Source organism: Numenius arquata, chromosome 1 (assembly GCF_964106895.1).
Source record: "Numenius arquata chromosome 1, bNumArq3.hap1.1, whole genome shotgun sequence".
NCBI lineage: Eukaryota > Metazoa > Chordata > Aves > Charadriiformes > Scolopacidae > Numenius > Numenius arquata.
Window position 1 is genome coordinate 57,555,477 of NC_133576.1, and position 17,917 is coordinate 57,573,393.

The following is a 17,917-nucleotide window of genomic DNA, read 5'->3' on the forward strand; positions in this document are numbered from 1 at the left end:
CAGGTTGTACGTGTTGGGGCAGAGCAGCCCTGCCTGCCTTATGGCTTAGATGAGGATTTCAGGCTGCCAAGTGTTTTTGTGTGATTCTCCATCTGGAATCTGTTGGCCTCTGGATGTGCTCTGCTCTCTATAGAGAGGAGCACTCAGGCGGGCCCCTTAAATTATCTATTTGAAAGATATGCAGCCAAAGTTATGTGAGGTGATTCCCACAGACAGGGACTAACTTGGAAGCACTGTGGTAAACTAGTTCCTCACAGCTGTCCTGTTTGACAAGTTAAAAATGCAATATTGATCAATGAAATAAAGTAAATATGGAAGGGGTTTGTCCAGATCCCTTAATACTGTGATTATGTTGCTGAATATAACGCCTCCAAAGCACCTCCTCCACAGCCCTGGCCCCAAAAAAACACCCACACAAACAAGCTTGTGGAAATTGTGTATTAAAAAAAAAGAAGATAGGAAACATGAAATAGATTACCTGTATACTGCAGTTCACGTGTGGAAAACGATATGAAATCATGTTCAATATTATGAATGCCATTTCCATAGAAGTTTCTCCTGCCTAGATAACTGACCAAGTTACATTACAGCACTGGCCTTGTTAGAAGCTCACCTGGAAATGTGTGAGTTTCTGTATTGTTAGTTGCCTTGTTTCTAAACTGTAGGAGCAAGATCAGGTGTCACAGAAGTCCTGGTTCTGGCGGTTTAAACAAATCACTTAATCTGCCTTGTTTTTCTCATACCAAGTGGAGGTAATGAATCACACTTGCCTTTGTAAAGTGTCTTGATACCTGCAAAGAGAAGGTGTGTGAAGCTGAGGATTTCCACCCTTTTCGTAACAGCCTTGTAGACATCCAGGAGTGAGAACTGGAATTGAACTTGTACCTAAAAGTGCACAGGCAAGAAAAACCTGAGCAATTCAGATCGGTTGCGTAGCTGTATTGGAGGGTGGATTTAATGAGATGTGAGTGGTCTGTTCATTATGTTCTGAACTGTATAATTTTATTTAAAAATAAAAAAAGTTAGCCAAAGTTTTATTTTTAAAACATATCCTACTATCAAATTATCTGTTGGAAGCAAGGTAGAAGAATAATACAAAGGTTCCACCAAAAGGAAGATCTTTTTTTATTAAATGAGGTTTTCTGTTTCCTTAATTCTGTATTTATTGAGCAACCTGCTCTAGTGGAGGTGTCCCTGCCCATGGCAGGAGGGTTGGAACTCGATGATCTTTAAGCTCCCTTCCAACTCTAACCATTCTATGATTCTATGATTTGCCTCCCATCCTTGACTTTTATGTGCTTATATGGTATTCCATACTGTGCAGTTACGCACTGAACAACAGAACTGCATTTGCAGAACTAGATTTGACAGTGATTCTCTGTAGACTTGTGCTTTTTAACTAGAAATTGTTTCTCATGCACCCTAACTTTCATTCTGCCATTGGAAACACAAACTATTAGAGGTGCAGGGGGAGGATAAAAATGATATTTTTATGGGCACCGTTAAATAACTGATTACTTTGTGAGGTTGTAGCAGTTCTGTGTTGTTTTGTATGAGAGCTGGCTGCTGTGCTAGATGCAATGCTGTGTGTGATGCTGTGCCAGCTGGTGACACAGGCTAGAACTTTTGCTGTGTGGCAATATCTTTTGCTGGTTGCTTGGTAAACAGTTGTAGCATTTGAGTGGATCACTGGATTATCTGTTGAATCGATCTGTACCTGGCCACCCACGCTTTTCACAGAGGATGTCTGAATTATGCTGGGTGTGTTCATCTGATGTCACGTTCATTAAATGCTTATTTGATTTGTGCTAGTATAAAGGTGACATTATTCTATAGATGTTACATTCTTAGAAACAATGTTGGTAAAATATTTCCTGTAGGCTTTCACCGTCTTGTTGCTAAATGAGAAATAATCTGAAGATCATTTCTCCTTCTTTCTGGTCTTTTTGCTAATGGTTCTCCACATGCATGCACACATCCTCTCTGCTTCTCTTCTTCTTCCTTGTATGTATCTCCTCCTATCTGATTATATCTTAAAAGTGTGTACCATATTCATCTCTAAAAATGAATATGTAGATTTTCAATTCTGTTTTTATGATGTTAGCAAACAAGAGCTGCACAGCTATGTCTGTACTGTCATGTTAACTCTGGACATTGTAGCTGAATCCAAGCGTGCTGGTGGTGCTCACTGGTGCTTTGTTGGGGGAGGAAGTGATTAACATTTGAGCTCTGCCGATGTAGGTGGCATGGATGCAACTGGTCAAGGCACTTATCTTTTTAAACACAGTCTGAACTTGACCCCTGATACCTGTATAAAGACAATTAAGGAAAGCAAATTTCAAAGAATTCTTGTCATTTGAAGTTAAGGGGGATAGAGTTAATGTGCTAGGGGGAGGATCACAAGGACTGCAGAATTAACTTAAGATCTGGACAGTGATATTTACCAGGTTTTTGGAGGAGGCAGAACAGACAAAGCAAGACAGGAGGGATTCTGTTCTGAAGGAAGACTTCGTAGCTTCTGCTTGAAATAAAAAGGATTTGAATTGTAGGTCATAAATCTTCTACCAGAATGAAGATTCTTCCAGACAAGATGATCTTTGGCCAGCTGAAGCTTTTCTGAGTGGAAGCAGGAAACTATTAAATGTAATGTACAGCTTGTGACTCAAAGCATCCCTGAAATGGCTGGCAGAGGCAATTAAGATAATTGATCTCTGCTATGATATTAATATATAGAATTCCTTTTGGTTTTCTGAAGCTGGTGAGATATGTTATGTTGGATAGACAGTAGTGAAAATGCCAAGGTACTTTTTTGCAAGATAATCTCACTGGTTAACGTTGTATCATTGTAATTATCTATCTATGCTGTCGTCTTTTTTATTTTTTCTTACATAGTTTACAGCATTCTTAGGAAATCCTAGAATAAAAAGTCAGTACCTTGATTACCATCATATGATATATGGCACTTGCTTTAGTTCTTACAGTTCTCCAGCTGGAATGAGAAATGTTATGATGTGTGTGGGAGGGAGGATAACGACTCATGAAAGTAATCTCCACTACTGCTTTCTCTACTACTCTGTGGGGGAAAGAGAATCCCGTAACTCTTTGCTAGAGAGCTTTCTAAGGGACTAGATGTCCATTCTGTATGACTAATGTGATATCCAGCATTCAGGTTTTTCTCTGTTATTTTGGCCAAATTACAGGCATGAGAGACTTGATAGGACAAGGTACTTTTATTGTCTTGGGTATGCCATGGAAGACAAGTAGTAGTAGTTAAAATTACAGTTGTGGTGCCAGAGACTTTGTGCCTAGAAATTGCCTGTTATAATATGTCTGTTACACAATTAGTCCATAAGATTGTCACTACTAGAATGTCTCAAATTAATAAATTAAAGGAGAGGACCACTAAGCAATGGGGTGGCCAACTTCAGTTCTATAGGTCCTTTTATTTTGTATGCTTTTGTTATGGGAAGCAGAATGCTACTGAGTGATAGAGGCGAGGGAACTGGCATGACATTTAAACAGGAGTTAGAGCAAAACAAAAGCTTCCAAAGGGGAAGAGGGAAGGAGGGCAATACAAAAATGCCTATAAAACATTACAAGATATCTGCATAGTAGATATGAATCTCTGTTTAAACAGCAAAAGTGCTTGCCTTCCAAAACCAGTTACTTTAGCTTGCACAGTGTTTGTTATTCCTGGTTGTGATCCTTTGTGAGATGCCATTTCAAAACGCAAAAACGGAAACAAAGAAAAGGAGATGCAAGGTAGGAAGAAGCATGACTATAATGTAAATGAGTATGAGAACTACTCCAGCTTTCATTGTCTACATTTCTTCATTATCTATATCTATCTTCATTTCAATAAATTTACAGTTTAAATGTAAAAAAGAGTTGAAAAGAAAATAGACTTGCTCGTCAGAACAAATTGCTTCAATTAAAGGTTACAGTGGTTGGCAATAGCTGGTTGTTTTGCGTGGTTTTGCAGGGTGGACTCAGCTGAGCTGCTTGTTAAACGAATTAGATTGGCACAGGATTTTGGCACCAGGAGTAGAGTAACATTTACTTTCACGAACTGTCTACAGTTGTCTACAACTTCAGTGGGATTTTTTTGCAAAGATACACAACCTGCAAAATACCTTGTAGAAGTTTAACATATTTGCTCAGCAGTGTCTTTAAAGCATTTCAAGATATTTTCTCACTACTTTGCCTTTACTTGGGATCTTGGATTGTATTGTGGGGTTTTTTGTTCTTAGAAGTTATGAGTTAAACATTAGGGATTTTTTTTATGAGTAAGTATATTCTGTTTTCCTTCTTCTCAACTGATTTTCATAAAATGCTCACCTATTAGAGATTTAGTTCAGCTGGTAGAGAATTCTCAATGTAGAAGTGCCGTGTTTTAAATTCTGGTGTCTGTTTCGAAAGCTGATCAATCAATCGTTAAATCTCATGGTCTGCCACTAATCTTTGGTCATGATACAAAGCATGGTATCCTAATTGTGGAAAGACTGGTAACGGGCTGCTTCCTACCCTATCTGTAGCACGGAAGTCCTTATGGAGCTAGAATACTTTTTTATTTCTGTTTCATTCATTTACTTCAAATTCAAAATAAGGCATTTTCTTGTGACAGTATCAAGCAATGTGATAGTATCTTTTTTTTCCCTTCAGTTTTAAACCTCATTTTAGTCATATATTAACCAAATGTACAGTAACAAATGTTAATTGGTGCAATCATCTTAAACTGTATGCATGAAGTTGTTAATCAGTCATATGTTGTCAGATTACGTAAAAATGATTTATCAGGCTGAATCACAGAGTAACGCCATTTTTCTAAAACAGAAGTTAAACAAAAAAAAAATAAATTCAGGTTTGTATTCTTACGACTGACATGGATTTCAAGCTCTAGATAGCATTTGTATGTCTTACTTTCCTCTGGGAGTAGAACTCTTACTCAAAGACTTCCAGTTTATTTTCAATATCAAAGTACAGTATTGTATCATTACCTTACTTCTTCTGTTCAAATAGCTGTCCTTTCAATAGGATGCTTTTCCATCTCCAGTAAATTAAAGAAATGTCCACAGATGTATTTTATTTCCATTGCAACAAGTGGTATATTTTAGCACGTACACACACAATTTCAACAAATTTGGGGCAAACATGCCTCTGCACCTGCCTTGGCAGGCCTGAAAAAGGAGGATGACTTACAAAAAATGGCCATGGTTTGCTGTTCTGATTAGCATTTGAGATACATTACTCAAAAAAATTCTTTCAACTGATCCAGGACCTTTGCAAGGATTTCTTCTAAGCTCTTAAGTTAGCTGGAAAGTTTTATAGCACAACAAAAGTACCTTCCAACTAGAATAAAAATTAAAATAGGTCAATCTAAAATTTTCTACTTGCTGCCCACTTGCTTCCCTTCTAAAAGAAATGACTCAGTTTCTGCATCTCTGATCATCAAGTATCAAATCACCACTGGGCAGATCTGGAAGATGGACAGGGTATCAGGATGATTGGTGACACTGTTCTGTGAGAAGAATCAATGGTTAGAATCCAGGCAGTCTTGCTTGCAAGTCTGGAAGTGGTCTGATTACATTAGGGAAATAGGATGGAAAACAGTTGCTAGTTCTCCTCCTGTTCCCTATGAAGATACTGATTTTTATGGCAAATGAACAGAATTTCTTCAATAAATACTAGGATAGTGTGGGTCATGGTACTGAGTGTTGCCTGGAAGCTGATACCAGAAATTCTCCTCAATGAGGGTCTGGAGCAGTGAGCACTTGAAGTAAGCAATTTTCCTGCTTACTTTCTTTGAAGTAAGCAATGTTTTTTTCTCTCTTGCTTGCTTAAGGCAGAGATAACTGATAATGAAGATATCCTAACTAATGCTACCTTGTTAATGAATGAGAAAGAAGCGGAATGGATGCTCGCTCATGCGTGGTAATTGAGGGTAGAGGGAGTACAGAACAAGGTGGACAGTTTGGAGGGTAAAACGTGCTGTGTTTTGTTTCTACTAAGGACAATCTCATGTCTCCTTGGCTACTTTGCATAGCTTAGCTAGCGGGGCTTCTCTGTGGCTTCTCTGTGGCTGAGTCTTCATGGCAGTTGCCTGTAGGATATAATAATTCTCTGAGTCAGAGACCATCAAGCGTACTACCGTTTAAACAATCTTGGGCTGTGTTTGTTTATCCCCATCTTTGGGGGATGTTTTGGGGTTTGTTATCTCATCTTTGTGGCTGAGATGTTTGATGAAGAGAGGATCAGGCTCTGTCTCCTTCTGTAGGTTCTTCCCTCTGCTTTAGAATGCTCAGAAACACAGACTTGCTTCATGCCTTCCTCCCTCTGATACGTGGATTTACGTGAATTTGCTAAGGGCGAAATTTCACCTACTAGCAGTTTCAGTTGGAGAAGTCCCCCTCAAAGGCAGTGACAGAGTTCTGATTTTTTAAATAGATGTATGTGGTAGAAAGGGAAGGATTTCTCTGAGCTACAGACGTGCTAATCTTCCTGAAATTAAATTAGTGACTGGTAATTAATTGTAATGTGAGCTGGACCAGTCCAACTCTTCTATTTCTTTTTAGTTATACAAGTCTATGGCAAATCCTGCACTTCCTGGCATGGCATGACTGGCACTCTGGCATATTTCTATAGCTAAGCACTGTCTCACCCTGTTCTTTTCGCTAGCACTAACAGTCTGAAAATTTCCACTTGATTAAGTCTTTAAGCTGACTCTGAGACATGTGATTGGAATAACTAGAATGAGTTTTAAAATGCTGTTAAGCAATATCTATATGGGTTTTGCATATCAACATCTCCATTAACTTTCTCAGTTCACTGCACTATGCTTATGAGTGAGTAAGCACTGTTTGAAAAAGGAGTTACACCCTTTATGACTTTTTCTGAAGAAAATGTTACAAAATGTTCTGTATCAGAATTTCTGCTTATTCTGGCAGAATCTTTCTTAGAGAGTTTTTAGGCTTTAATTAAATAAATGCTCTAGGGCAATTACTTAATTCTAAAATAGGAAACAACAAATCTCTGGAAAAGAGGATTGCCCAAACTGGAAAATGGTTGGCAGTGACATGGTATGGGATTTTAAGAGTTTGAGAAATTATAATTATACTGATATTTATTGGAATGTTTGGATACTGTGCTGTAGTTTAGTGAAGAGAGTAGAGGACAAGATTGTTCAAACTGGTTACTCATGTTGCTATGTAGCTGCATGAACCAGTTATCGATGATTTCTGCTTTGATCTTATACATTATGCTGCTCATCTTTCTGAAAACAAACATTACTTCAGTCAGAGTAATGGAGCACTGAGGAAGCTGAAATCTGCAAGTGGCTTTATGGCAACTTGTTTCATCCTAGAGGGTTGAGTGCTTTAGATAGATGGGCAATGATGGGGTTTGCTTGGGACTAGGATATCTTTGGGGTACAAGGGAGTGAGGGCGTCTGGCAGATATGTGATCCTTGCACCTTCTTTCAGTAACTGAAAATGTTAAATTACTGTTTTTGAGTGAATGGGGAGTGGCTTTTTGGTTTACTCACCACGTTGGAAAGCTTTCTGTACCCCTCTTAGTGTTGCATCTGTCAATTTTTTCTTTAAAATGTTTGTACTATTGTTTCTAAAATGTTAGTATAAACATCCCGTTTGTAGGTGGCTGGGTCTGTTTACTGATGAACTGGTGATTGAAACCGATCAGATCAAATCCAGCAAGTACTGACTAATCCTGCAGAGGAATGATGCAAGAGTCAATGAAAGAATGGGTTCCTCTAGTTTGGGTTGAGTCCTTGTCAGTTTGTGTTGCTGGGATTTTTTCATAGCCGTGTTCAGGAGGGATCAATGTTCATCAGTACCTGTCACTGTATTTCCTGCTCCTGTCAGCTTTCCCTCTGTCTTTCCCTCTGTCTCTTCTGTACTGTCTTAGAACCTCTTTACAGTGTTCAATTAATCTTTAGGGTCGGGGCTTCTCCTGATGCTTTGATCAGTGCTTGCATGTATAGCAATTTCTTTCAGCAGTGACAAATCATTTGCTCACCAGACAAAGACAGAGTAAAAAGGCAAAAAACCTAAAAACCTTCTTCCAAAGCTGACTTCCAAGGAGCTGTTCAAATCAGGTAATGTCTCCTTCCTCCCTCCCTCCCTCTCTGCTTCCTCTCCCCTGAAAAAAAAAACCCAAACCACCAAACAAAACCCAAATAAACAACTCCCCCCTGCAAGGAATCAAGGTAGATGTATTCCTCAAAATGGGATTGCAGGACGCAAGGCAAAACAAAGACAAAACTTAACGGTCCTGGGATGATTAATAAAATGATAGGTGATGGGTTTTCAGGGCCTTTGCTGAGTGTCTGAGCTTGAGAGGTTTTCTCATTAACTTTTATATGTTTCCAAATGACAGTGAAGCGATCCAAGCAGTAGATTTCTGAAGGAAGATTGCAGCTCGTGGGTAGTTAAAGTCACTATTCATTGGTAGCATGATTAAATACTGATCAGACTGTTTTATATCTAGAATGTGCTTTGTGTTATGTCAGAGTGATTCGTGATTTGTTTCATGTTGGCCGTCTGCCAGGTAATACATGCTCTCTGTAAAATCCCTGTAGTGTTAGCAGTTTTCAGAGTTTTGTGTAAGAAAGACCTAGTTAATACCTTATCTCTTCTTGCACCCTCTCTGCTGATGCTTTTTTGTTGCTTGTGGTGCCTGTTCTGTGCTGTTCTCTGCTCTTCAAAGAACTAATGCATAGTAAGAGCTGATTTATTCTGTGGAAGGAAGCATAAGCTCTTTGAAGAATATATTCAGTTGCATAGTTGTGCAAAATAACCACCACTTGAAGGTTCATCTTTTATCTGATCAAATAAAATCTGTAAAATATGGCAAAATTTTCCATAATATGAGTTGCTTTTCTGAAACTTATTACTGTCGGTGGGCTGTAGGGCAGCAGTGGCACTTTGCTTTCAAAAGCTTCTTGCACAGACTTTGTTGTAGAAAGCCTCATGTAATATATAAACGTTGAGGGTTGTGAGTGATAGTTGTGTTGCAGAAGTTGATCAGAGCCACAGAACAGATCAAAGAGGAAGATTCAGAGTCAGAGTATCCCTGAGGTATTACTTCATAAGTAGTTCCTTTCCTCACCAGACTATAAAAATTAATATTTGAAGCCTTGTCTATTTTCTAACTATCCTAAACCTAAAAATCTTGGGGAAGATGAAGAGCTGGTTTGTAATGCACGTATCAATAGCAAAACATGAACACATGGTAATCTGCTTGATCTTGAAACTCAGTATAACTGTCGTATTGGCAGAAAATCTGCCACAGATAGAAATAAGATGGAGCAGTTGTATCATGCAGTGTTTCTTAAAAGACACCTCAATTAAGACTTAATAGACATTAGTGAAAGTTTTAAGGGTCGGATCCTCTTCTGAATATATGCCCCTGACCACACTAACGTACCTGTTCAGGCAAAGAAGCAGGTCTTTTAGAAGGCAAAGATTAATTGAGGAAAAATGCTCCAATCTTCCCTGTGAGGTCATTTCTCCACTGGAATTTTTATTGGCCTTGCAGCCCCATGTCGAGTTCTGACCCAAAGGGTGGTAGAAGCCCTCAGCAGAGCAGATGAAGCTGTGCTTTCACAGCCTGGCATCGTTCCATTCCATTATCTAGACCTTTAGTGGGACTCATGAGGATCCAGTAGTTGTTTTTGCCTACTGAAAGAAGGAAGAACTGAGAGTGTGGCTGTAACCTGTTGGAACTGATACACTCTGTTTAATGAAGGAGGCCATATATTTTCTAACTGATGTTTCTGAGTATTCCTGGAGAACACATTTAAGCGCAGTAAATTGGTGAAATCTGCCATGGACTGCATAGACAGGTCCACTTCATTTGGATCCAGTGTTTTAGTTGAGGAGTTTAAGAGCTCACCAACGTCCTTCAAGAAGTTACCATCCCACTCATTGTATCACCATGCTTCCTTCTCAAAATGTTTTGATACAGTATCTTAGAACAGCAAATACTGGAAGGGGAAAATAGTGAAATCTTTTTTTTTTTTTTTCTGATAAGGAGGTAGACCATAAATACTTGGGTATTACCGTGATTCAGTTAGCAAAGTTAGACCAAGACATCCTGCCACAAATTTTTAGGAAGAAAAATATAAAGCCGAGGTTAGGGAACAGTATTTAGGTGCTTGATACACTTTTGAGAATGAAGGAATGGCTAATTATTAGCCTCCAAACATAAAAAAACTCAAACAAACAACAACCCACCCTCCCCATAGTTTTTGTTGTCATCTGCAAATATTCATTAAACACCTGATAAAGTGAAATTTTTGTAATTGGAAGAGAAGAATGTACTTGAAGTACTTGATGGCTGCTTGTTGGCACTTCATCTCCATTTGACAAGAGTCAGGAGCACAACTTTAAGGTTATCTGTAGCATGGGTGTAGGCAAGTAAATAACACCTCATGGAACACGTTTGATTTCAGAAGATCAAGAGTGTTTGACATATACACACAGTTTGCTGTATACATTCTAAGCGCTTCTGATGTCCTCTGGTTTTCTGTGGCAACTACTTCAGAAGTGAAAGTAAATGGAAGGAAATAAAGTAAAATTAGACAATCTCTCTCTTTTTTTTTTTTAGTAATAAGGATGTACTGAATGATTTATTATTTTTTTTTAGTTTGTGGGATTTTTTTAGCTGACTGTGCTGCATAGTCCTTACCTTCATGATTTGGGAGGTAATTAGGGGATTTGTAATATCCCACTGGTTTGATCACAACTTCTGCTGGTGACATTTTATAATGAGTATATAGCTTATAAATAACATTTTGAAGGTATAAGGTTATACTGAGATAATTACACAGCTGAAATGCATTGGCACAAGGCCAAAGGCTAAGCACTTTCCTCCATCCCTTCTAAATTGAATAACTTCACTTTATGAAGTGTATCATCAGAAATTGTTTTCATTACTCCCAGAGGGCAAATTAAGGTTAATAAAAATCCAATTCCAGATTACCCATATGTGTGAATATTTGTATTTTTAGAACCTTTCATTGTCAATTGTATTCCTCACAGAGTGTGTATATGTGAATACAAGCACGTAGGTCATAGTTTCAGCTCATCTGTTTCTACAATTTTGAGCTTTTTTACCTCTCTGAGACAGACTTCCTCTAAACATGAATGTGAGACCCAGCAGGATTTTTCAAACTGAGCAAAACTAAATGCACCCTTCCCAGTAAGCCATTGTTTCTCACATCCCCTGAATCCTACCATCCTGGATTCCACTTGACCCATGTGGCAGCCATTTGACCCACCCACCTCAGTCATCAAAACCAGTATTTGTATATCCACTTCTTTAAATGTTATGTTAAATAGCATGTTCTTCATACAAGGCAACCCACTATTTTGTGGATTCTTAGGCAATTTGAGAAACCCTTTAGTAAAGCTGAATTAGGGGGAGAGGTTTTTCCATTTTCTCCCTGCAATAAATTAGTTACAAATATGATCTGAAATAGCACACGATGGAGTCACCTCTGTTAGTACTCCATATTTACAACATTAGATTATAGTCTTGTTACAAGTGCTCTCTTTTCATTCTGCTTCTCCATGCCCTTCTCTTCTCCCACTTTCCGAAAAGAGGAGTTCCGCTGTCTTGATAAGACAGCTTTCTGCCTCTTAGCATAAGAAAGAACATTGTATATGAAGAACAGTATAAGAAAGGGCCAAGTGTACAGGAATATTTACCCAGCATAATTTTTCAGCCTCTATCACTGTGTGGTTCAGAGACTGACTTTTTCAGAGATGATGTCTTTATCACTTTGTGGATTTTCTTTGTCTATGAGTTTATTGGTTTTTAAAAATCTATGTACTCTTATAGCACCAAGAATAGCTTTTGGCAGAATTATCCTATTGCTAATGTTTTGGTGTTTTTTTTAAAAGAAAGATTCTTTTCACCCCCAAAAATAAATTAAGGAATTAATAAATTGCTTTTGTTGATCTTAACATTAAATGAAAAAGTTTCACACCAGTTAGTTAATATTCTGTCTATACAGTCCCAGTACTGAGAACAAAGCATTAGGAATACCAAAGAGAAGTCATAATTGGGAATGCTTGGAGGAAAAATAAATGTTGTTACTTTTTATAAATCCATACAGCCTGTCAAACAATTCTTGCGTAATTTTTTTCTTTGTTGGATGAAACAGTGTTTAAACAATTTTTCTCTACAGGTTATTGACATGCCAGAACACAATCCTGGAGATATGGGTGGAACAATGAGACTGGGGAAGAGGAGGACTGTTTTCAAAACACAAAATTCTGTTTTAAGTAAGTTACATTTCTGCTCTTGTGACTTGCCTTTTGTATAGGAACTCTGTAACATGGCAAAGCAAAAACAGCAAAGCACATTTTGTTAAAGGACTACAACCTCAAGCAAGCATCTGGGTGGCAGCTTCCCCAGGCTCATGATCCTGTTCCCTTATACATTTATCCAGGGTCAGGACATAAAGAAAGAAATGAGAGACATCTGGAAGTCCCAGTGAAAAGATCAGTTAGGGTCCAATGCTTTAAATTAACAATGAGGAGACTGTTTAGATAACTGAAATGCATTTTATGGTGGTTTATTTAATTATTTTCTTGGGAAGATCAGCACATTTTCTTCCTATTTTCTTTATGAGTTGATAGGACGTATTGTTCTACCCTTGAAGCTTTTTGGTAGAACTAACCCAAACTCCTACCCATCATGCTCTTGCCAGACCTAAACATTGCTTGTCATTCCCTAGAGTTGTTGCCAGTACACCTCAGCCTTAAATGACATCTGGCCTCAATGCCTTAGTCCTCACCTTCTCTTGACAGCGTTTGCTAGTTTATATTTTAATTATAGTCAGGCTCTGCTTAACTCCAGTCTCTAATCCAGCACTGTCCTAGGCCTAGCCCAGCCCTGGAAACAGTCTTGTTTTGTGAAAGCAAATTATTTATTGTAGAAGAGGAAAATGATTTGCTGTAACAGCATGCTTCAAAGGGCAAGATAAAAGCAACCAGAATATAGAACAAAAGATTCAATTTGATCTATATGTATTTTAAAATTGAAGTAATACTTGTCTCCTATTAATCAGCCTATTATAGAGTAGTAATATAAGTGATGCTGAAAGTGTAAAGTGGTTTCTTGTCCATCGATAAATATGGGCATATTTCTTTTATTGCTCTGCCCTTGACATTGATCTGAGCTATTACTATATTTAGCTATGTTGAACTTATGGAATGTATCCTTCCGAGCTTTTAAAAACGACATCTACTTCAGCAGGAGACCAAAGTGTAATACATAGGCCCATTTAGTGAAAAATCTGCTTTTCTAGGGAATGCCTGTGCTTGTGATCTGACTGATCTGGGTGATACTTTCCCTAGGTGTGATACAGATATGCATAGCACAATGTACAAGTTGTTCTGTGGCCTATATACTTTATGGAAAAGTTAATAAAAATCAACGTGTTGTAACTCTTGACTCCTATTATGAGTTGTTTAGATGACTCTGTTTGTCAAAGATTCCTAGAAAGCTCTGGTAGTTTACTCAGGAAATCTGATTCCTGTTCCTAATGCTTTTTAGTTTGAATGGAAATAATGGTTTTGAAAAGGTGGTTCCTTAAAATTAACACATATATCACATTTTGTAAAATCGCAGTACTATCACTCTACAATTTTTGGAGATCTTGGCAGTCTTGTTCTTGTACCAACCCCTAATCGAGATAGTAATCCTAATGACACTAGGATAAATTGAGAGCAAAGTTTGAGCTATGACGTTAAATGAGAGATGTGATTAAATACTGGTTTACTGCATACCTCTAACCTACTCCCTGTTGCTCTGCAATGTAGAGTGTTCCAGATTAGGCTCAGAGGACTGTAAGAGTCATTTGGGTAATGAGATCAGGAAAACGGAGAAGAGCAATACTCTCTGTTTGTCAGAAAAGGTATTATGCCAGCTGCCATGCATAATATATTAAAATGGAACAGACGGTACTAAAAGGCTTCCTTCACTGCATTTTTTGCGTACAACTGTTGTAAAACCCTGCAACAATTTTATGTTGCTTGTTCACTCAAACATTTTTTATTTTGTTCTGGTCTTTACAATTTAAATTAGTTTAAGCATGGCCTTCAGACTCTAGTCTACCTAAGCTATTTCTGCTGAAGGAATGCTGAATATGGTTCCTGAATAAACTCAGGGAACAGTAAATTAAAATAAACTAGTCATCCCTCTGTAAAACAGACAGCTGGAGTGAGGTGAATAGTGTCCTGTTATGTTTTACATGTGAGTTTTTTTTGAGGTTTAGATTACAAGAAATAGTTGTAACACCTATTAAAGCAACACATTTGCAACACATCTTTTTTGTTGTATATTCAGGGAAACTTTACGGTGATGAAATGTTTGTAGAGGAGCGACACAGGCATCGGTATGAGGTAAGCACTACTCATGTACTTTGTGCTCAAAAGTTAAAGCTTAAGCAAATTGTGTTTCTCTTGGCAGATGCAATTTTCCTTAAAACCAATGGGAGATTTCTTACATAAACATAGCCCAAAATTTAGTAATGGCTAGATAGTATAATTTAAATCGAAAGAGACCTCTGTAAGTCTTCTGGTCCAACTCCCTGTTTGGAGCTGAGCCAACTTCAAAATTAGATCAGGCTGCTCAGGATTTTTTTCCATCTAGTTTTGAATCTCTCTGAAGAGAGAAATTCCACTACATCTTTTGACAATCTGTTCCAATGCTTAACCACATCATTGTGAAACCTTTTTTCCCCTTATGTCTAATAGGAGAATTTCTCTTTTACCTCAGTCTTGTGCTGTGCGTCTATGAGCAGAGTCTGACTCAGTCATCTTTATACCATCCCATTAGATAGTTGAATTCAGCAATGAGATCCACCCTTTGCCTTCTCCAGGCTGAATAAATCCAGCTCATCCAGTCTCTTCTATGTTGCACGTGGTCCACCCCCCTTAACGATCCGGGTTGGACCTCCTGTGGACTCGCAACATTTTGTCAATCTCTTTCTGGTACTTAGGGACCTGAAACTAGGCAGAATATCACAGAGGTGTTCTTGCAAGTGTTCAATAGAGGGGAATAATGTAGTGCACTGTTTCTGTGGTAAACATGGTGCAGTCACTTAGCAAAATGGTCTTGGAGAGTGATGTCAGATATTACCTGACTTGACTTCCTGTGAAGTATTTGAAAGGTAAAGGTTTATAATCCTTAAATGCATTGCTCCTTGGCGATTTGGCTTATTTAAAGGCTTAGATTATGTTCAGGTAGTGCATATTCTTTCATAGACTAAATTTCACTGAATTTCACTGAATTTTTTAGAGTTGGAAGGGACCATAAAGATCATCTAGTCCAACTCCCCTGCCGAAGCAGGATTGCCCAGAGCATGTCAGAGCATGTTACTCAGGACTGCATCCAGGCAGGTCTTGAAAATCTCCAGAGACGGGGACTCCACAACCTCCCTGGGCAGCCTGTTCCAGTGCTCTGTCACCCTCACCCTAAAGAAGTTTCTTCTCATGTAGGCAGACTTCAGATATCTACATCTTGGAGGCTAATTCAGATCACTTGATTCCTACCATCCAACTCTGTAGGACCCTTGTATAGGCCCACTCCTCTGCTTGAGACCATTTAAGCAAGGGTGTCTGTGTACATTCAAAACACTGTCATTCAAGGAGACAGGCAAGAGCTGGACTCCTAGAGTTATCTCTGAGGCAGTTCAGAAGGGACCTGACTCCATCAGTATCTCCGCAGGGGCCTGAGCTATGAGATGTGTGCGTGATACAAACTGATTCAGACAATGGTAAGTGTCCTTAAAAAGCTGGAAGGAGAATGGTGGTAAAGGCTCAGAGTTTGAATATTAACTGAGTAGTTAGAACATCACCAAGGAAGTGAAACAGCTCACTGCAGAGCTCCTCGTTTTCAAGGAGGACCTGAACCACAGCTTGTGTCATAACCACTGGAATGCAGTGTTCAAATAAGAGGTCAGTCTTTATTCCTACTGTAGTGGGCCATTTAAAAAACCAGGAAAGCTTCTCAGAATCAGGAGGACAGCAAGCAGAAGGGACCTTGGCTTTAATCTTTTGAGTGTTATGTAGTAAATTTTAAAATTAGTGAATCATCTCTTATTAAATAAGCATGCCCACTTTTACAAATTTCTACCAGAGTTGTTAAAACAAGAAAATAAAAGTTCCCAACTCTTTTCTCAATTCTTTTCATTCTTGTATGCATACTAAAAACATTACAATTAACTACTACTGTTTGTTAAATCCAAAAATAAATAGAACTACAATTATTATTACTTTCACTGTTTCAGGTGAACCCAGAATTGACCCACTGCTTTGAAGAGAAAGGTTTGAAATTTGTTGGCCATGATACAGAAGGAAACAGAATGGAAATTATTGAACTGGAGAGTGAGTGTCTTACTTGTCTGTAGTACTTTCCGCGTCTATTAAAACCATGTAAACTATTGGTTGGTAAATGGCACGTATGCACAATATTTAGCTGTCATAACAGCCAAGATCATATTGGGAGATACTGCTGACTCCACCTGTGTACAACAGTGGGTGTAGATTCAGAGGATGTTAGGAGAAGTCTTACACTTCTCAAGGGCTGTGTATTTGATTATCGGGGGGAGACATGCTTCTTTTCCAAAAGGTCATAATTCTAGCTTAGTGGAATTTGGCTATGTAGAATCATAGAGGGATTTGGGAGGTCATCTGGTCCAAGCCTCTACTTCAACACAAGGCTGCCTTTGAATATAGATCAGGTTGCTGAGGGCTGTATCAGTCTAGTTTTGAGTATCTCCAAGTATCCTATTGGTTAGACTTCAAACCACTCACCACTGCTCTTTGAATCCAGCCTTTTTTAACCCACTTTGTAGTCTACCCACAGTCCGTAGCTCCCAACTTGGATGCTAGGAAACCATACCAAAAGCCCTGCTGAAGTCAGGGTAAAGGAATGCTACTGCTCTCCCTGCATACAGAGATTTATTATTCCCAAGCTTGTTGTGTCCAGCTGTCTTCCTGTCGTTCATGTGTCTGGAAATGCCTTGGAGGAGGATTTGTTTCATAATCTTGCTATAAACAGAGGTTAGGCTGAGTGTCCTGTAGTTCCTTGGATCCTTCTTTTTGTCTTTCTTGAAGAAGGACATGGTGACTGCCTTCTTCCAGTCATCAGGGACCTCTCATGATCACCGTGGCCTTTCAAAGATAACAACCAGCTTCACGATGATATTGGCCTGCTCCCTAAGCACCCTCAAGTATTCTTAGTTGGGTCCCAGTAACTAATATATGTTTGGTTTGCTTGAGTATATGAAATATGTATGCATGCAATATAGCCAAAGTATATAACATCACTGGAATATATTACCGAGAGAGGCTGTGAAATCTCCATCCTTACTTATAGAGACCTTGAAAACTTGATTAGGTAAAGCTGTCAGCAACCTGATTTAACTTTGAACTTGACCCTGCTTTGAGCAGGAGGTGGGACTAGAGATTTTCCAAGATGCCTTCCAATCAGTTTGTGTCCCTTTCAGTTACCCGCTCTTCAGAATCATAGAAAAAAAGTATGAAAATCAAATAGGAAGCAAGCTCTTTCACAGAAGTGATTCAGATAAAGAAGGGTTTGATACTGTGGAAATCTGGTAAATTTGGACTACTTTAGCAAGTAAGACTTGATATCTTTTCTGAAAGGTTCTGAAATAAAAAGGAGCTACACTGCATATATTTGTTGAATGCTACACAGAGCAGCTTTTGGAAATAATCCCTTTGATTTTGCTTGATTCTTTGATTAACTCCTTGCTGTTAAGTCATTGTGGGCTAGATGAGTATCAGGCACCTGAAGATGCAGACTACCTTAAAAGATTTTTTTTCTTTTCTTACATGGCCCCTAATTACCATTGGTTAAGATAAAC

General features: G+C 38.5%; 1 protein-coding gene across 1 annotated transcript in view; it reads left to right on the forward strand.

Moving 5' to 3' along the window:
• CTPS2 (CTP synthase 2) overlaps nt 1-17,917 on the forward strand; it is a 77,903-nt gene that overhangs the window by 46,128 nt on the left and 13,858 nt on the right. The window contains exons 14-16 of the mRNA XM_074159617.1: nt 12,209-12,305; nt 14,374-14,429; nt 16,319-16,415. Coding sequence (XP_074015718.1) covers nt 12,209-12,305; nt 14,374-14,429; nt 16,319-16,415 — 250 coding nt within the window. The remainder of the gene's footprint in view (nt 1-12,208; nt 12,306-14,373; nt 14,430-16,318; nt 16,416-17,917) is intronic.